A 21,907-nucleotide genomic window follows, 5' to 3' on the forward strand; every position below is an offset into this window, starting at 1 on the left:
ATATATATATATATATAAAAGATAAACAAGAGTGAAAAAAACTACAGAAGGCTTGTGTTACATGGTTAAAGTATATATTTAAATTGTTATGTCAGAAAAAAGTTATAAAATTTTGGGTATAGAAACATTGTATTTGGAGAAATAACCGGTTTTGTGTTCTCTTTTCAAATTTCTCTATCTGTATTGTAATATGTCTTCGCTCCAGTGTATAAAATAGTTCTAGATAGGGGGAGATAATCAGGGATTTTTTCCGGTATAAGGGAGATAATCAAAATGTAGGAGGTGATAGATTTTGATTAATTTAACATGATTTGGTTGAGAAGGAATAGAATGTTAGGTTTTGGTCTATATTTTTTTCTCTCAGTGAGGTAAATTTCCTTATTTAAAAATGTTAGCAATGGTTAAGTTTGGGCTTATATTTTTCAATGAAGAAGGCTTCCTTATTTAATCTAATTTGCGTTCCAATGGCACATTGATAGAATGGAAAGATTATAAATTGTGGTAGCATTTGTTTTGCGCATTTCTCAATATGTTCACATCCTCCTAAAACCCTTGCTTAAACACATCAATAGCTATATCAGAGATGACTTGGATATGTTAAATCACCTCCCAAAGAAAGTCAAGGAAGAAACAATCATGGTTTCATTTGATGTGATTAATTTATACACCAGTATACCTCATAATTATGGACTAGAGGCAATTCAGTTCTGGCTGGATCAATTCCCGAAAGAATTCCCAAACAGGATCAGTAAAGAATTCATTACTAAATCAGTTGAATTCATCTTACGAAACAATTACTTCATGTTTGACAATACTTTCTACGGACAAAAATCCAGAATTGCTATGGGCACTAGGGCAGCTCCAGTCATTGCGAACCTAACAATGGGTTATTTGGAAGTAATAATATACCAGGAATCTTTATTCACCTTTGGAAACACCCTTTCCCAATACATAAAAGAAAATTGGAAAAGATTCCTGGACGACTGTTTCATACTCTGGAATGAAAACACAGATAAACTCCTGAAATTCAAAAGTCTATTGAACAGTGTCAACCCAAACATACAGTTCACAATGGAATACAACCAAAAGGAGCTCCCATTCTTGGATATACTAATTAAAAAAGTAAACCTAAAAATAGAAACGGACATATTTTACAAAACCACAGACGCCAAATAATATGTACTATTTGATTCATGCCACCCAAGACACACCAAAAACAAACATCTCCTTCAACCTTGCAAGAAGGATATACACAATAGTGTCAGAACAAAATACCAAACTTTGGACTACAAGAACTCAAAAACACACTAACTGACAGACACTACCCAGTTCAACTCATAGAGGATGGAATCAGACGTGCATCACAAATCGACATAGAAAGCTTAAGAAAAGTTAAACACAGCAACACACCTTCCCCGAAAATACTGTCGTACATATCCACATACCACCCCAGAAACAAAGAAGCCTCCACCATCATCACCCAAAACATACCAATGCAAGAAGGATATACACAATAGTGTCAGAACAAAATACCAAACTTTAGACTACAAGAACTCAAAAACACACTAACTGACAGACACTACCCAGTTCAACTCATAGAGGATGGAATCAGACGTGCATCACAAATCGACATAGAAAGCTTAAGAAAAGTTAAACACAGCAACACACCTTCCCCGAAAATACTGTCGTACATATCCACATACCACCCCAGAAACAAAGAAGCCTCCACCATCATCACCCAAAACATACCAATGCTACATAAGGACCCCAAATTAAAGGAAATTTTACACACACACAAAATCATTAAAAGCTACAAACAACCAAAATCACTAAAAAAGATCCTCACAAAGGCAAAATTATTTTCCAAAATAACAGATGCAAAAGTGAAAAAATGTGGTCAACCAAATTGCGCAACATGCCCAAACCTTCTAGAAGTTTCAGAATTCCTTTTCAAAGAGGGACAAAAATTCAAAATTAAATCTGACTTTACTTGTGCCTCAGAAAACTTTATTTATGTCATAAGATGCTCGGGCTGCCACGAAAACTACATAGGGTCCACAGGATTATCGCTCAAATGCAGATGCACTCTGCATCGACAGCAGATTGCATTCCCAGAATACAGAATGATACCCTTTAGTGAAGCGTGACATGAGTACGCTTGGAAGAAATGAAGCCAGTATGCTTCGCTGAATGTGCAGTGTCAGTGTGCATGTATGACAGAGTGTAAGCATCTTGAGAGAAAAGTTGGACATAAGACGCATCGGATGTGGTGGGCAAGAGAAACAATTGCACTGGTATGGTCATGTAATACAGATGGACAAAGACAGCTGTATAAAGAAGTGCCAATCTCTAACTGTAGAAGGAACCTGTAGTAGAAATAGACCCAGGAAGACATGGGATGAGGTGGTGACATGCAGTGCTTCAGAAGACCCGTCAAGCCAAGTGAAATCATAGTCGTGGCCGATGCCAGCGTCACATTGCTGGCACATAAAAAGCACCTTTCAAGCGATGGGCTTCACGGAGGCAAACTGGTTGATGCTAGTGGCACGTCAAAAGTTCCTTTCAAGTTTTGCACCACATGGAAGCAATGACGAATGACCGATACCTTGGCATTATGTCATGCTTAGAAGACCCATGAAGCCAAGTAAAATGGCAGTCATGGTAGATACCGGTGTCATGCCAGTGGCACATAAAAGCAGAGTGATTGGCATTAGAAAGGGCATCCAACTGTAGAAATCATGCCAAATCAGACTAGAGTCTGATGTAGCCTTCCAGCTCGCCAGCCCTTGTCAAAACATCCAACCAATGCCAGCATGGACAAAAGATATCAAATGATGATGATGAATGAAGTAATCTTTCCATCTGATAACACTGCACGGTTAGCTTTGAGGGATCCTCTCATATGCATGGTGCATATAAACACAGACATAAATCAGAGAAGACAAGAATCATTTGTTACAGGTGCAAGAACTCCTATATCATGTGATTTCAGTCAACTGGACCTCAACAGTGAGAAGGGTCCAATGACTGCACACCAACCAAATTTCACTGCCACAATATATATGACTAAATGTATAGCATATTCCTTCTCATTATACATTAACTGTTAACCAAAAATCCTGAAAACTAATGAACAACCTTCAAATAAGACTTCATTGAAAATTCATCATCATTATTATTGTTTAACATCCGTTTTCCATGCTGGCATGGGTTGGATGGTTTGACATGGAGCTGTCCAGACTCCATGTGGCATGGTTTCTACGGTTGGATGCCCTTCCTAACACCAACCACTTAACAGAGTGTGCTGGGTGCATTTATGCAGCACTGACACAGGAGTGGTTACACAGCACCGGCACAATGTGGCAACAGCACCTGAAAGGATAAGTCTGTACATGTGGAAGACAGCGATTTTACTTAGCTTGACATATCTTATGAAGTACAGCAAATCACAACATCTCCTGGTCCCTTGTCATTTCCTCAGTGAGGCCCAAACCCTGTTGTCTCCATGTTTTTATTATGAAACAGACCGTTCTAAGGTTTAGTTAATATAATCATCATCACCATTGTTTTAATATCCACTTTTCTATGCACAGGAGTCAGGCGGAATTTGTTGAGATGAATTTTCTATGGTCAGATTCCTTCCCTGCCACCAAACTTCACCTGTTTTCAAGAAATGTGCTATTTCCCTAAGATCAGACATATTTTCATGAAAGATTGGAAATAATGGCTATCACTTGCAAAACAGTGACACTTGTTTACAACTATTATGTTGTGTCAGAGCAAGGAGACAGATATATGCACACATGACAAGCTTCTTTCAATTTCCATCAATCAAATCTACTCACAAGGCTTTGGTTGGCACAGAGTGCTATAGTAGAAGATACTTACTCAAAGTGCCATGCAGTGGGACTGAACCCAGAACTATGTAGTTGGGAAGCAAACTTCTAACCATGCAACCACTCCAAAAAATTAATTTGGAAGGATTTAGTAATACACCTAACTTTTCCATTTATTGAAATATGAAATCAGTGGGTAGCTTTGTATCATAATAATCAGTGCTGCCTCACTTATTTGCCTCCTAGAGGATTAAACAATGTTTTTCTGACTATCATATTTCCAAACAATTACATTTGTCTAATTTATTATTATATTCTAAGACAGCGAGCTGGCAAAATCATTAGTACATAGGGTAAAATGCTTAGTGGCATTTCTATGTTCAAATACTGCCAAGGTCGATTTTGCCTTTCCTCCTTTCAGGGTCAATAAACTAAGTACCAGTTCAGGACTAAGTCCAATGTAATTGACTTACCCCCACCCCGAAATTGCTGGCCTTCTTTCTGAAGGCAGCACATTATTTAAGACTAAATATTTATCAATAGATCAAGTTTCTCCCTTTTCTAATAAAACTCAATTAGCAGATTTTCCTTGTCTAAAATAAAACAAGCTAACTGGAAATATGACTGAAATATCAGTCCAAGGTAAGTAACTCTAAAGTTTAAACATTTGTTTTTCTAGTCATATTAGATAGATGATCGTTTACATTTAATTCTGTATCATTATGCTAATACATTTAGATATCTAGATACTTTCATATAAGTCTACCCAAAAGCAAACTCCTAATGTGATTCGGTTCAACACCGTTTTGCAACCAACACTAACGTACTTTTTTACATCATATCTGGCCTATTTGATACAATGCAAGATGTATTAATATTCAAGGGACGTAACCAGTACAGAACAAATTAGATAAATGTTCAAAAGAACGAAAAAAAACACTTTCCTGACATCTAATCATTTTGTAATAAAAAAAAGTAAAAACATTAAAAAAAAAGTTATAACTCACGATGCTGCATCAGCCTTATTTTTCAGTTCCTTTGTTATAGCTAAATTTTTCTCTGTAGCGTTCAGGATATCATCAATATTTTTCAGTCCATTTACTGTCTTGTTAATTTTTGTAGACAGTTTTCGAATTTCCTCAGGTTTCAAAGAGATTTTCATATTTAATGTATCTTCTGCCAACTGAAATTTATATCAAAATTTAAAGTTTTAAAAGATTTAAATTAAAGAAAAAGGCAACTGATGACGACAAAACTATTTTCTTTTTTAAAGGTAAATTTTCTATCCAACCACGTGGATGTTTTGTTAGAATACCAAATACTGTGTCGTTAGCCTTGAGAGATCCTCTCATAAGTGAATGATGCATAAAAACACAGACATAAATCAGAGCAGACGAGAATCATCTGTTATGGGAGCTGGAACTCCCATGTCACATAATTTCGATCAACTGAACCTTATCTGTGGAAAGTGTCCAGTGACTGCACACCAGCCAAATTTCATTACCACAATAATATAGAATATCAGTATCTTTGCGGACACTGATATTGCAAAGAGCAAGCAAGTTTATTAAAAACTAATTATTGGTGTTGGAAGCTGTATTAATACCAAAAAGCAATCTTTGGTATTAATACTGCTTCCATCACCAATAATTAATATTTTTTAATAATTTCATTTTTTTAAAAAATTAGGACTAGTAGGTAATCATAGCACCTGAGTAATAAAAAATATTACCAATTGTAGTAATAGGCTATAAATTCCAATCTTGTTGTGTAGATGAGTGTAAAAGACTGAATTTATTTTAAACAACTTTATTGTGAAACAGAAAGCGATAGTTTCAACATCACTACTGAAATCATTCAATGGATCCTTCCCATTTTCTTAAGATGGTAAAGATGAGATCCAAGGGAGATGAGAAACATTTGGCTGTTACTTCTGGCTAGTCTTGTTTGCTTGATAGGTTCTCCACTATCTAACAAAGTTGTCTCTTTAAGATCAAATAATTCATGTGGGAATCTGTAAATTCATTTAAAAAAAATGTTTATACAGGACTCCACAAATCAGAGTGGTACAGTTGATAGAACTGAGCCCTACATATGGTTAACACTTATTTTATCAATTATCAATCTTTGAAGGATGAAATATGAACATTAAAACCAACCTCAGTGGAATTCAAACCCAGAATATAAAGGAATGTAAAAAAATACTGAAATTACACTTCAATCACTTATGACACCAGTTCTGCCACTTGTCACCCCTTAACCTTTCAAACTAACATAAAAATAAATACACCCAAGAGAAGCAACAATAAGTTGTGCTTGCATGTATACCACTATCTCTATACATAATGTTGGTTACTATATATAATGACATGATTTTCTTCCTCCTAAATCAATGTTTGTGCCCCCATTTCACATCTTCTATATCCAAAATCAATAAATAAATTACCTTCTTGACTTCGTCAAGTTTTGCTTTGTCAGTGTTTAACAAGTCACTTATGTCCGTCAGCATTTTTTCAAGGTCATCACGAGCATTTGAGGACTGGTTCATAGCATTTACAGAAGCATTATAAAGAGTTTCAACATCTTTCTTCACATCCATTGTCTTGTCTTTAATATTATCCAGCTAAAAATAGAACAAACCATTTCCATTAAATCAAACAAATCTTTAAAAAGTGAAATACAATACAGAGTAACTAGTTTCATTCAAATTATTAATCTTTTACTTGTTTCAGTCATTAGAATAAGGTCATGTTGGGGTTCCACCTTAAAGAAGTTTGGTCAAACAAAGTGACCCCAGTACTTATTTTTTAAAATCCTGGTACTTATTCTATCAGTTTCTTTTGATGAACTGCTATGTCTTGAGGACATAAACCCACGAATACCGGTTGCCCAGCAGTGGTAGAGGACAAACACACACACACAAATATATATATATATAAATACAACAGGATTCTTTCAGTTCCCATCTACCAAATCCACTTACAAGGTATCGGTTGGCCCAAAGCTATAGTAGAAGACACTTGCCCAAGATGTCATGCAGTGGGACTGAACATGAAACCATGTGGTTGAGAAACAAACTTCTTACCACACAGCCCAAAAATTATAAGGTAACAGATAGAGAGGGATAAATACAATTGATACCATACAAAATTCTAATTCTGGATGGTATCAGTCACAGAATGGCTTGTGCTGACAGTGATGTGCCAACTCAAGTATTCAATCCTCAGAAGAGGAGAGGTTGGTTAAAAAAAAAAAAAGAAATAAAAAAAAAAACCTTACAATCTTCTATTCAGTTTCCATGCGTCTCTTAAGCTGCCAGCATGAATGTTGGTTAATGACCAAAAGAATATGATTGCAAATATAAGCAGCTGAATTGGGGTTCCTCCTCCAAAGGATCTCTGGAGAAAAATTACTCAAAAGGGTGCATAACTCAGAGATCAAGGTCTCTCTATGAGTTGAGTGACTACTTTTCCCATTGAGAGGTCACAATTCTAGTCCTACAGTACGGACATATGATTAGAATGCCACAGGAAAGAATTACAAGATGGATACTTCAAGCCAATCCAGCCAGCAGGAGACCTAGGGGTAGACCAAGAATGAGATGATTGGATAACATCCAATCTCAGTTGGTCACACTTGGGAATCCAACTGGAAAGTGTAATGATGATTGCTTCTAATTGGACCCTGTGGAGGAGGTGCTTGCAGACATTATCATGACAACCCACCTAGGAAAAGTGGGTGAAGAAAATGGCTGGATAGATGGATGGACAATCCAAAATACAGGGTATATGACATCCAAAGTGTAATTTGTACAATACAGGAAGAGTTAACCACAATTTAAATACTTTTCTTTTACAGCTGTATAGCCACAAGCCAGACAAAGCTTCATGAGTGCATTTAGCAGATGGAAACTGTTTGGAAACCCATCATGTGTGCATGTACATGCACATATACTAGCAGGTGTCACAAAGTAACATGATTAAAGCAAACTTTTCTAGCGTTGAAGCTCTTCCAGTCACCAAACCTTATCTGTATCTAAGCAAGACAATGTTTCCCATTATCTAACAAACAACAAACAGCCTGGATATGGTTCAATGGGATACAATAAACGATGCAATTTGTATGAATGCCAGTGAGCACATATCAAAACAAGGGGAATACCTACACACTCATACATACACAAACTATATATATATATAATGTCACACATATATATGTGATGGGCTTCTTTCAGTTTTCATCTACCAAATCCACTCACAACTCTGTAGCTAGCCCAGGACTATAATAGAAGACACTTGCCAAAGGTACCACAGTAGGACTGAACCTGAAACCACTTGGTTGAGAAGCAAATTTCGTTAGCAAACAGCCTATGAAGCTGATGATGAAGGTAATGACTGAGAAAGAAAGCTGTTCAAGATCACAATAACATCAGATTATTACTCACCTTATTAACAATACTTGGTATCTTTGAACTTCTCTCTTGTAGATTTTTTTTAGCCTTTTCAGCAAGTTCCAATGCATTCTCTGCTTTTGTTGTAGCTCCATTACAACCAAAACCTCCACATTTGTCACAACCACCACCACCACACAGAGCATCACAAGGGTCTCCTCTTTTGCCACAGACCTTCAAAAAATGAATTAGTGACATGAATTTTAAATATTAGGCTTCGAAATTTAAAAAAACCTGTTAAGAATGTACCTTTTCCTTGTCTGAAGTAAAGGCTTAAATGTAAGTTTCAAATTTTGACACAAGGTCAGCAATTCCAGGGGATGGGGTAAGTCAATTACACCAACCCCAGTGTTTAACTGATATTTATTTTACCGACCCCCAAAAGGATGAAAGGCAAAATCAATCTCAATGGAATTTGAACTCAGAATGTAAAGATGAACAAAATGCCACTAAACATTTTGCCTGGCGTGTTAACCATTCTGCCAGCTCACTACCTTGTAAAGGTTTAAACATTAATTAAAGTCAGATACTTCAAATCATACAGTCACATGAGACTTCAGTTTCTTACTTACAGAGGGAAAAGTAATGGAAAGAGTAAATAATCCTCTGGACAGACATATGGGCCAACACCACCCTTTACAGTTAATTTTGAGTAGAATAGCATGGACACTCATAAATAGGCTATAGATAAGGGAATAAGAGACTTGTGTGTTGGAGAACAGAGATGTATGGCTTATATCCCAGTAGCTGATGTGTAGGGGCCAGAGTGTTGAAGTGTTAGAAAAAGAAATGAAGAAGGAAAATTGTCCAGAGGATTGAACAGTATTTTGGCAGTGTCAAGAATTCAATGATTTGACTGTGGGAGCTGGGGTTTATGATTCCTGTGCTCTTGCTAATCACTACTCAATTTTTTAATATGACTTAGCTAAATACCAATGACTGCAGGTGGGTTTCTTAAAAGCCTATACTTGCTGGGGAACCAGTCACAAACTGAGGGAAAGGGCGAAGTGGATAAAAGTTTATTACAAGAATCATCATGTTGTGTCCTTGAGGGATGTATTTAACTGTCGGCTCCAGTGTGACAAAAACAAATTCAACAACATCTACATTACAATTCATTTGGTTATATTTTGTAACTTTGTTTTATAACTACACTGAGGAAGAATGGATCATTTTACAAGTGCTCTAATATTCATGAAGTAAAGCCAGAATGGAAGAAACCATTATTCAAAGATAACTGATGTATATGTTGCACATCTAAAAGGTTGTGTTGGCCTCAAACCACAAACCTGACTCAAATGCTTAACACAGAGAGGAACTCTGAGAAAAGCATCCAGTGGTCAAATGGTAAGATTAAACCAGGTGAGAAATTAAGTCTGCAAACCAAGAACAGGTACAACCCAATAGATTTCTGCACTATTACCATCTAACCAGTTTTATTCCTTGACATTCAAAGCTTAGTGTTAGGAAGGGTACCCAGTTTTAAAATGTAGTATCAGATAAAAAAATATGTACCTATTATTACTTAATATAGAAAATGCATGTAAAACAGAAATAAACCATGGTCACGCAAGCACATGCACACAGTTTAGCTGTTTCTCTAATGTAGTCACATAGATATATGTATGCATAGATACCCAAATATAATTTAAATATAGAAACAAAGCACAAATAGAAAGAGCCAGAAATCATATGGGTAGGCAAATAAAAAACTGCTTGAGCAGCTGTCACCACTTTACAGTGAGTATATGCATAAATACTAAGCAAGTGTTCTATTGTTGTACATGTAGTAGTGTTCAAAAGTGCAGGTGTAAGTGCATGTGTGTATGGATAATATGTATGCTTGCATTTGAGTGAAGATATGCTTGTATCTAAAGAAGGATATGCATGCATCCAAGCAAGGATACACACATCAAATTGAGAGTAATATACATCAGGAAGAGAGTGCCTGACTAGAAATTAAATCTGATCATGCAGAGGCATATACAGGTAGAGTCTCTATTGTAGCACAACATATTTTCAACAAAACAAAGAAACAATGATTTCCATTTAAAGCTGCTTCACTAAACCCATAAAGTTTGGTGAGGGAATCTCAGATTCTGCAGTAACTCTCTTTTTTTAACATATCTTCATTGAAATAAACTTCATTTGTTTCAATTAAATTTGAAAATAATGAAGAATTATTAAAATAATTTAACCCTTTAGAGTTCAGATAACTCTGTCAAATGTAATGCTTATTAATTCACATTGTTTTGAATTAATTATGCATTTTCTTGCAGCCTTGAGATTTTGATGGTGTGATTGTTTATGCTTCAAATGACATTCTAGGGTAGGTGTGAGAGACCAGATCAGGCCAGTTTGACCATAAAGCAAGTAGAATATTTTGGCTAGGTATGGCCAGTTTAAATGCTAAAGGGTTAAAAGTAGCAAGCTTGTGGAATCATGACCAAGCCAGGCAAAATGATTAGCGGCATTTCATCTGGCACTTTATGTTCTGAGCTCAAACGCTGCCAAAGTCCACTTTATCTTTCATCCATTCAGATTCCAATAAAATAAATAAAATAAGTACTAGTTGAGCACAAGAATTGATGTAATTGATTTCTTTCTTCGATCAAAATTGCTGGCCTTGAGCCAAACTAGAAAGGATTATCAATCTCAAGTTCAGAACATAAACTAACATGAAATTTTGATGCAAAGTTTTAGTTTAGATAATTTCAAAACACGAACTTTTAATTTTAGAACCAAAGGTAGTCTCAGGCAGTTTGATATGAAAAGAGTCAAGCCTCAGTGATTCATGCAGTATAATATGAGTGTAAAACACTGCATAGGCAGAGATGTATAGAATCTTAGAAAGAGTATATTCATTTTAAATATTATCTTTTGACAAATTGTCTCTGTACCAGTTCTGGTTTAATTATCAGAGGCTTCAGAGATACTGCTCAGGGAGAGAAAGAAGAAAGGTGGAGAGAAAGGGCAGACACAACAGAAGATATAAGAGAAGACAATGGGAGGTGAGAAATAGTAGAAAAAGTGAAAAGATGGGAAAAGGGAACAAAAGAGGAAACAAAGGATGAAAGAGGAGTAAGCAAGGAAAGAGGCTAAAGAGATGAATGACAGTAAGGGTAGAGACAACAGTAGAAGGGGAAAAGAAGAAAGAAAAATATGAAAATGAGGTAAACGGTAAAAAAGGAGGTAAATGGGTGAGGCAGGAGGAAAAGTGCAAAGAAAGAAGAGAGAATAGAAATGAAAGTTTTGGAACAACTTACATTTTCATTGATATCCATCAATTTTTGATCAAGATCACTGACATTTTGGTCAAGAGTATCCAGCTTGCGTTTCTCCACATTGAGCTGAGACCGAAATGTATTTTCTACTTGAGCAATCTCTCTTTCAACTGAATTACGATTCACTTCAGAAGTTCTTACAGTATCCATGGCTCTACGGACAATTTGATCAGCTTTATCAGACATCTGCTTTGCCTCTAATGTTATGTTGTAGGCTCCTGTCATGGAAACACATAATCACAAGTGTAAATACAAAACATATACAACATATATCTAATGGTCTACATTATCTTCAGTCTAAATAAGTAACACTTTGAGGATTTTCTTTCTTTTATTTCATCAGTCCCATTTACCACTGTTCTCAATATATTTTACATAAATTAAGTTTGAACTCAGGACATTTGTTGCTTATAGTGTAACGACATTCCTACATAATGGTAAGAGCAGTGTAAGCTTGCTGTTGATATAAAATATACAAGGTTCTAAGTTTAAATTTCATCTGCGTGTGTGTGAGAGAGAAAGAGAGTATGTGTGTGTTTGAAGAGACACCTGGTGGTGATCAAAGATTGGACCAACCAAAATAATATTAAGCAAACAAACATAAAATAAAAGGTTAATAATGTACAAAATAGAAATTACTGTCACAGTAAGCCAGCTAGAAATTTAGGCACTGAAGAGAAAAATAACAAAGAAAAAGAAACAAAAGAAAATGTCAACAACTATAGCAAGGGCAACAACCACACATCTACTACCACAACATTGTAACACTGCCATACCAATACAATGTCAACAACAGCAAATACTAAAACAACATTGATACAACACCACACCACAACAAAACAAATGTTAACACCACACCAAAACTCACCAATACCAACACAACACCAGCGATAATAGCATACCACAAATAAAAATGTGTCAATGCATAAGTGAAAGTATTGAGAGGTGAAACATTGAATTAGTGGAGAAGTTGACATTTGGGTCAATTTTCTTACTTTCCAGCATGGAGTGATGAAAAACTAAGCTGATTTGAATAAGATATTCATTAGTTGTGAAATTGTTATTGGTGCTGCTACACCATCATCAAAATTTTATTGTCTGTTTTCTATGCTAGCATTGGGTCGGATGACTTGATAGGAACTGGCAAGGTCAGAGGTCACAATGGATTCCATTGTCTATTTTGGCTTGGTTTCTATGGCTGGATGCCCTTCTTAATGCCAGCCACTCAACAGTGTACTGGGTGCTTTTTACGTGGCACCAGCACCAATGCTTTTTATGTCGCACGGTGATTTTAGGATCTCAGTATCAATTCAGGTACTCCATAAATACACTTGTGAGTGAGTATGTGTAAACAGCATGTGACGGTAGTGATAGGGGGGTAGGGAGAGGAGGAGGGGGGTGTTAAGTCCCAGGTCAACCTTGATCAACTGGAACTATTACCAAAGGTATTACGTTGTTTTCCTATGAGCAGGGAACCAAGCTCCCTTGTTTGTTTACGTAGTAGTGATAGTAGTAGAGTGACAGGGAGAAAGTGGCAGTGGTAGTTAGTGTGACAGCAGAGTGGTGGTGGTGGTGGTGGTTGTGTAGCAGTAGTGTGTGTGGTAGTAGGGGTGAAGTGATCAGAGTGCATTGTGCAAGGTGGTTGTGTAACAGTTTACTATAGTGGTAGTAGGGTAGTGCTGAATAGTGATAGTAGAATCTAACTTTTATATCCTTCTATACGTTGGATATACTGATTTCAGGAAGCGAGGATAGACACAATTGTCTTCACATGATGTACTTCAAATTACTCCACTAAACACAATACTTCAATAAATACAAACTCAACTATCTCAACGGCTCCTATGACTTCTTTTCATCTCATCCAATATGCTACTTTTTATAAGAGATCAGCTAGTCTACTTTTCCAATCCCACAGGGGTGTCAATGACACACACCACAACATTAACAACATGGAAGTATCATTGCCATCATCAGTTCATCATCCAAGTTCACCTAACGAGAACCTTTACGTAATCCTTTCACTTGTTAAAAATAACAGCCAAACATCCAACAAATAACACAATATTGCCTTACATAAAGGGAAAAACACATTGGAAGGCAATAGATTGGCAGAATTGTTAGAGATTTGAAGATGTTTTGTGGCATTTATTCTGACTTTTTGCATTTTGACAGGAACACCTACAACAACACTTGTACTAAGCACTATCATCTTTTGACTTTGCCTTGGGAAACATCAATGATGTGGAAAAAGAAGACTTGCATGCATAGACAACTGTTTTGCATACAATTACAAAATGTCCAATTATCCATCACACACACAAGACAGATTTGAACATGCCTCGCCAATTCAGCTGGAAGGTATTCCACCTCAACAATTATACATATAACAAATTTTACTTACCTTCATAATCATTTTCTTTAATTGTCTGAGCACTATCATTCAATTTGTTAGCTTTGTCTCGTAAATCTTTTATGTCTAGTTGCAAAGCTATCAATTTGTTCTTGTAATTCAATATGGTGTTAGAGGTGTCAAGTAATTTATTTTCAGCATCATCAACTAATCTGTTATTGACACTCAAATTCTTCCTGAATAAACAGACAAAATACAACAATGCCTTATATAATATTGTTATTTGAGAAGAGTTTCTGTTTAGCTTAATTCAAGTGATGATAGTTATTATCATTATTGAATACCACAGTACAATGGCATGTAAATAGCAAGAACAGTTGATACATATAGTGCAGGCAGAGCTAGGTGAAGTTTTCTTGCAACCAGAGGATCAGAGTTCAATAGTTTGTAGCAGCTTGCTGGTCACATCTTTCAGTCTTATGAAGATATTTTACCCAATCTTCTAAGCTGTTTACACAGCCATCTCCTGCATTTGACATTTCCATAATTTTTAAAACATACATACATACATACACACACACACACACACACACACACATACATACATACATACATACATACATATATGGATGCAGGCATGGCTGTGTGGTAAGAAGTTTGCTTCATAGCCACATGGCTCTAAGTTCAGTCCTACTGTATGGCACCTTGAACAAGTGTTTTCTACTATAGCCTCAAGCCAACCAAAGTCTTGTGAATGGATTTAGCAGACAGGAACCGAAAGAAACCCATAGCACACACACACACACATATATACATACATGTGTGTCTTTGTGTCTGTGTTTGTCTCCCACTACTGCTCATAAGCAGTGTGTTTATGCCCCATTAACTTAGTGGCTTGGTGAAAGAACCAGTTGAACAAGTATCAGGCTTTAAAAAAAAATTAAGCACTGGGATCAATTTGTTTGACTAGGATTCTTCAAGGTGATACCCCAGCATGGACGCAGTGTAAATACTGAAACAAGATATATATACATATACATACATACACACACACACACACACATATATAAATATATATCCATTATATGGAACAGAAGCAGTATTAGATTAAAATAGGTATCTGTGAATCAAACATAATGTAAATACATTGTTGAAAGGCAAATTTACAGTGGTTGCCAACCTTTAAGGTGGATGCTTTTTTTCTGTGCCACCAGTGCTAGTGATGTCACCATACAGCTTGCAAGACTATGAACCTCAAGTTGGGACAGGGGACTTTATGCTAGGACAATAAAAAGAAAGGGGTAAAGTATGAGAGAAAAGGGCTGGAGCAGAATAGATTTATTGCTGTAAAGGAGCAATATGACTACTCTTATTTTAGAAGAAGTGATTGGATGGAGGTGGAAGGTAATAAAAGAATTGTGGTGATAAGGTGTATGGGTCGACCTTCAAGGCTGAGGTTAAATGAGTGGGAAAGAAGGGTCAAGAGTGAGTGGAAAAATTAAGGATGTCTAATAATGCAGAGCAACAGAATAGAAATGATAACATTAAACAGGAGAAGAACAAAAGATAGATGACATGCTGTTGGATATACACACACACACACACACACACAACCTCAAAAGGCAACATTCAATCCACACAAGTATTGAAATGTTGAGGTAAAAGTGATGATAATAACGTGTGCATACACACACGTGGAGGCGCAATGGCCCAGTGGTTAGGGCAGCAGACTCGCAGTCATAGGATCGCGGTTTTGATTCCCAGACCGGGCGATGTGAGTGTTTATTGAGCAAAAACACCTAAAGCTCCACGAGGCTCCGGCAGGGGATGGTGGCGAACCCTGCTGTACTCTTTCACCACAACTTTCTCTCACACTTACTTCCTGTTTCTGTTGTGCCTGTAATTCAAAGGGTCAGCCTTGTCACACTGAGTCACGCTGAATATCCCCAAGAACTACGTTAAGGGTACACGTGTCTGTGGAGTGCTCAGCCACTTGCACGTTAATTTCACGAGCAGGCTGTTCCATTGATCGGATCAATTGGAACCCTCAATGTCGTAAGCGACGGAGTGCCAACAACATTCACACACATACATACATATAAAGGCTTCCACAGTTTCCATCTACCAAATTCCATCCACAAGGTATTGCTCAACATGAAGCTACAGTAACAGAAAACTACCCAAGTTGGCACACAGTGGGCTTGAATCCAGGACAACATAATTGCAAAGTGCATCGCTTAACAAGATAACCATTTGCAATTTGTAAATGGTACTCTATGTGTACTCACTGTGCTACAATTAAAGGAGGGTTAACTTGGGAATGGATTTGATAGAAAGAAACTGAAAGAAAGTGTTAAATACATCATCATTATCATTCAATATCTGTTTCCATGCTGGCATGGGTTGAACAGTTTAACAAGATTCAGTGAGCTTGTAGTGCAGCACCAAGTTCCAGCATTAGCTTTAACATTGTTTGTGTGGCTGGATGCCCGTCTTAATGCAAATCATTTTATACTGGGTGCTTTTGTTCACGTCATCAAACACTAGTAAGGGTGTCAAGTAACTTAGAAGAAAGAAAAAGAAAAAAAACGGAAAAAGAAAAAGAAAAAAAACGGAAAAAGAAAAATTCTTTCCATCTAAATAGGGAGAGTAGTTGAGAGATGGTGTTTTATGCTAAATAGTGAAAGGCTAAAGTATGATAGAGTGACAAGCATAGGTGTCTTGCTATAGAGAAGATATATAGCAACACAACATTATATACGGGTGGGTGGAAGTAGTTGGGGAGATAAAGATGATATTGATTCAGTACCAGAGCAAACTCTCAAGATACATGAAGATGAGCATAAGAGAGGATATGAACAATGGATTGATAAGGGTAGTGGGTTGTACAATAAGAGTTTGAGGGGGAATAACAAATAGTTAGAGATGGGGGTAGAGGTGAATATAGTGAGTGATGTACAAGGGTGGAACTGCAGCTGATAGTAAATATCAGTATGGAGAGGCAACAAGGTGAGTGAGATAGAAATAAATAAATATATATATATATATATATATATATATATATATATATATATGCATGTGTCTCTTCATCTTGACATCATGGGATTGTTGTAAAATAAATGTTATTTCCAATAGTCTACAAAACATATCAGGCCATGGAGAAATATTACCTTATTTGGATACAGGTGAGGGTTGTCAATAGGAAGGGCATACAGCAGCAGAAAATTTACCTCAATAAATTCTGTCTAACCCATGCAATCATGGAAAAGTGAAAACTAAAAATGATGATGATGACGATGACAACTTCACCATTTCCTGCAAACATTCATTCTACTATAGATTCAACTACTACATATTCAAATTTAAGTGAGTAACAACTAACACTTACTTGATTGTTTCAAGCATTTTGTCTAATTCAGCAACAGTCTCTGATGAACCACCAACATCACTTATAATCTGCCTAACTTCATCCAAGTTCTCTCGCATTGCACGGAATTCCTTTTCGAAAGCCCCCGCAGCACCAGTAATGGTGATATTCTTGACCTTGTTAACCATCTCATGAGTGCGATCTGATTACAAATATTTCAAAAATTTAAAATCAATTATTACAACCATTACTAAAACCCAACAAATAAGAAACAGTTATTTTGTTGTTTGTTGTAGATGAGTTTGGAGACAGATTGCAAAAGAAATACAAAAACACAAATCCACACTGAAATATATGATAGAGTGATTGCTTCACTAACTCATGCTCTGACCTCAACTGCTAACCATCCCAGGTGTATCTCAAAGATTTGCAGAGGTCACACACCAACTAACTGATTGTGTTTGTTACAGGCACTACCAGAGCCTTCTTTTGGAAACAAAGGAGGGAACCAATCATGGGCTATCAATAAACCTGGTCTGAATGCTAACAGTAGAGTCGACTCCACTAAAGGTATTCAAGGGATATGTAGCACATCCATTCAGCAGCTTTCTGTCTCCTCAATTCCACTCAAAAGTCTAGTGTCAACCTGGAGCAATAGAAGTATTTGCCCAAGATGCCACCCAGTAGGATCAAGCCAGGAACAATTTAGTTGAGAAACAAAATTTGAAACCACATAGCCATACTTCCTTCACTTTTTGTGCTACACAACAGATTACTTCATAATAGTATCAAATGTGGATTCAGATTACATGATCTGAAGTTCAAGTCATATCTCTCATTTTGTAACCCTATAGAAGGAGAAAGAGAGTGCATAATTAAGCTTTGCCACAGTTTACTGCAGACAACTGAAGTTTCAAGAAACAATTGCTTAAACAACATAGGTTTAAATTCGCAAGCTCAAGATTACTATTAGTTCAAATATGCTTGGGACATATTCAAACCCGTAAGAAAGCCATTCACTATATTTTGTCATGGAGAAAAGTTTTTGCTGTAGACAACTGGTGTAAATACACCAAAATCAGCTCACAGTACCACCCACCCAGACTGTGAGATGCAAACAATTCAGAATGCTTGCATCTCACAGTCCAGGTAGGTGGCACTGTGAGCTGATTCTAGTGTGTTTACACCATTTGTCTACAGCAAAAAATTTTCTCCATGACAAGACACAGTGAATGGCTTTCTAATGGGTTTGAATATACCTCAAGCATGTTTGAACTGGTAACAATGTTGTATTTATACACATCACTGCTTATCACTGCTACCCTGTAATTCGCAGAATTCATTTCTCCACAGTTAATGTAGTGATATGGCAATGAAATGGTCAAAAAAACATATTCCCTTTTTGTAATGGCATAGTTTAAAAAAGGTCATAAATAAACTGGAAAATAATTTCAATAGCTAGATATCTTTCAGATGAACAACACTGATCATAAGCCAAAGAGGGTGCTATGTGACCATTTGACTTGCTGGAAAAAAGCAACCAGACTACTCTCAAATCATACATTACCATCTTTAAAAAAAGATAAATGGGAGATGTTGGCCTAGCGATACAAAATCAGGATGATCATGATTGGAAGATTCATCTGGACTAGAGGTGACCTAAGGTTAAAGATCATTAATCATGAGTTTATGATAGAGCCTCTACATGCTACCTATAGCAGCCAGATCATACTTAATGTAGTCCAAGTTATATGCTGAGGTCATCAAAGCTAAAAAGTTTTGTTATTTTCATAGGCTTGCTCAATAAGACCTAAAGCTAAGCAACAACATAAATTGTATACACGCATAATATTCAGGTGAGATAAGAAAGTGCTGAGTAGTTTACACTAATTAACTCTTTAGCATTCAGATTACTTGGTCAAGTGTGATGCTTCTTTATTCACAATGTTTTCAATTTAATCATAAATTATCTCGTAGCTTTGTAACTTCACTGCTGTGACTGTTTATTTTTAGAATGACATTGAAGAATAGATGTGACATGCCAGATCTGGCCAGTTTGAACACAAAACAAGTAGAATATTTAGGCTGGATATGGCCAGTTTAAATGCTTAAGAGTAATATAATACCTTAATACCAAATGACCAAACATGAAGAAGCTGAAACCCACAGAAACATTTTTTTGATTATAACAAACAGAAAAAAATTTCATTTCACAAAACATTACACAAAATAACTATAATAAAATTCTGTACAAATATCATTTATGATTGGAGTCATAGTCAAGTATTTCAATCTTGTTCATGTAAACAATTTGTTTATGTCGATACATATTTGATGGTTCAATCCTACACTAAAGCAACAATAAATTATATTTAATTATAATATATTAGATGTACTTGCATAGCAAGTGACCTGATCTGAGATTGTGTGCTGAAACAAAAGCAATTGCAGCATGGAAGGTGTTTATAAGCCATTTAAAAACACACAAAATCTGTTACATTCACTTCAACCATGACCTGTTCACTGACAAAATTCCCTGTGCTGCATCTCAGCAGCATGGAATTTTGTCAATGAACAGGTCGCGGTCTCAAAGTGACGAAAATATTTTGGAAAATTGAATTTAAATGTTGAAGTTTGTGTGTTTTTGTGTGTTTTTAAATGGCTTATAAAACCTTCCATGCTGCAATTATAATATATTCAATTAGTTAAAAAGAAGTCCAAGCATAAACTTACCACTAAGATCACGTACAACTCTATCCCAATTATCAAAACATTCACCACATGATTTACAGTTAGGTAGTTTTCCAATAGTTCCACGGGCACATTTGTCACAATTGTGACCAGTGACACCAGGAATGCAAGTACACTGACCAGTTCGACGATTGCACTGTGTTGAGATTGAACCCTCTCGGCTACAATTGCAAGCTGTAAAAGAAAAAAAAAATATCATTTGGAAAAGTTCCTTCTATTAGCATATATTTAAAAACAAAAGGCTGTTTTATTGAACAACTAATATATGTATAAGTTCATAAGATTTGATAAATCTTTACATCATGAGGAGATGAGCAGAGCAAGTTGTGATAAAAGGAAAATTTTCTCACTTTGGTGAGTATTGTCTGAAACGTCAGCATCCTTGACTTTATCATGCAATCTTAATCAAAAGTTACAAACCTTTCTATATAATGTTTACTGACCAAGACCTGATTTAGTTTCTTCAGGACCTGATCTTATTTACTCAATATGTGTACACATATAAGGCAACAATCTGGCAGAAGTGTTACCGTGCCAGACAAAATTGCTTAGCAGCATTTCTTTTGATTTCATGTTTAAATGACCACAAGGCTGACTGCCTTCCAAATTTTTAGGATCAATATAAAGTACCAGTTGACACTGGATCAATGTAATAGATTTAGCCACCGCCCCCTGGCCACTACAAAATTGCTGTCCCTGTATCAGAATTTGAAACTAAAATATGCACACACAAATATAGTTAAAAGAACCAATCCACTTAAACCAAGTTTCAACATTTTGCCATATTAAATCTCTCATGATTTACATTTCCAGTTTTTTAATTTTTTTCCTTTTTTTCTAAATCATTAATAGTTTCCTGTCACAAAAAGTTTATCTCACACATTTCTCACATAAAACAAAGTAGAAAATGACAAGCTAAACAACATACATTATATAAATATATAAACATGTGTGTGCATGTAAACATACATTTTATATATATATATATATATTTATATATATATATATAAACATACATACACTCATGCGGTATTTTAAATTCTATACATTAACATTCCCAAATCATTAACAATGGATTATTATTGCCCATCCCACAAATAGAAGCAAAAATACACATGTAATTACCAAACAAATAGACAAATGAATATATTTGTCATAGTTCTTTCCTATCCCACATCCAAAAACCATTTTGTTTTGAATCTAGCCTTATGAAATCTTAGGTCTAATGAAAAAGTAAAAATCCAATATCAGTTGAAAAGCAATTTGCCGTCAATTTGCACAAAATAATATGCATTGTCAGAACTAATAAATGACATTTATCCTTTGTCTTTTATCTTTTACTTGTTTCAATAATCAGACTGCAGCCAAGTTGGGGCAATGCCATCGTAGGATTTTAGTCAAACAAATCAACCCCAGTACTTCTTTTTCTTTTAAACCTGGTACTTATTCTATCAGACCCTTTTACCAAACTAGTAAGTTTTGGGTATGTAAATACACCAACAATGGCTGGGGACAAACACACACAATAACACAAACACACACCTAGATTATATGATAGGCTTCTTTGAGTTTCCATCTACCAAATCCACTCAAAGCTTTGGTCAGCCTGAGGTCACATCGAAGACACTTGTTCTAGGTGCCACACACTGGAACCCAGACCTGTGTGATTGGGAAGAAAACTTCTTACCACACAGCCACACCTGCACCTATAAATAATCTTTTCTACTATAGGCACAAGGCCTGAAATCTTGTGGAAGGGAGCTAGTCAATTACATTGATCCCAGAGCTCAACTAGTTCTTATTTTATCAACTCCAAAAGGATGAAAGGCAAAGTCAACTTTGGTAGAATTTGAACATAGAACCTAA

At 36.0% G+C, this 21,907-nt stretch overlaps 1 protein-coding gene across 1 annotated transcript in view; it reads right to left on the bottom strand.

The window, feature by feature from the left end:
- The window catches only part of LOC106877208 (laminin subunit beta-1), a 173,934-nt gene that overhangs the window by 11,295 nt on the left and 140,732 nt on the right, over positions 1 to 21,907 (bottom strand). The window contains exons 21-27 of the mRNA XM_014926058.2: positions 20,024 to 20,215; positions 17,312 to 17,492; positions 13,975 to 14,159; positions 11,553 to 11,788; positions 8,281 to 8,460; positions 6,283 to 6,459; positions 4,844 to 5,019 (exon numbers count right to left, since the gene is read on the bottom strand). Of these exons, the coding sequence (XP_014781544.1) occupies positions 4,844 to 5,019; positions 6,283 to 6,459; positions 8,281 to 8,460; positions 11,553 to 11,788; positions 13,975 to 14,159; positions 17,312 to 17,492; positions 20,024 to 20,215 (1,327 nt within the window). The remainder of the gene's footprint in view (positions 1 to 4,843; positions 5,020 to 6,282; positions 6,460 to 8,280; positions 8,461 to 11,552; positions 11,789 to 13,974; positions 14,160 to 17,311; positions 17,493 to 20,023; positions 20,216 to 21,907) is intronic.

The sequence above is a fragment of the Octopus bimaculoides genome, chromosome 6 (assembly GCF_001194135.2).
Source record: "Octopus bimaculoides isolate UCB-OBI-ISO-001 chromosome 6, ASM119413v2, whole genome shotgun sequence".
NCBI classification, from domain to species: Eukaryota; Metazoa; Mollusca; class Cephalopoda; order Octopoda; family Octopodidae; genus Octopus; species Octopus bimaculoides.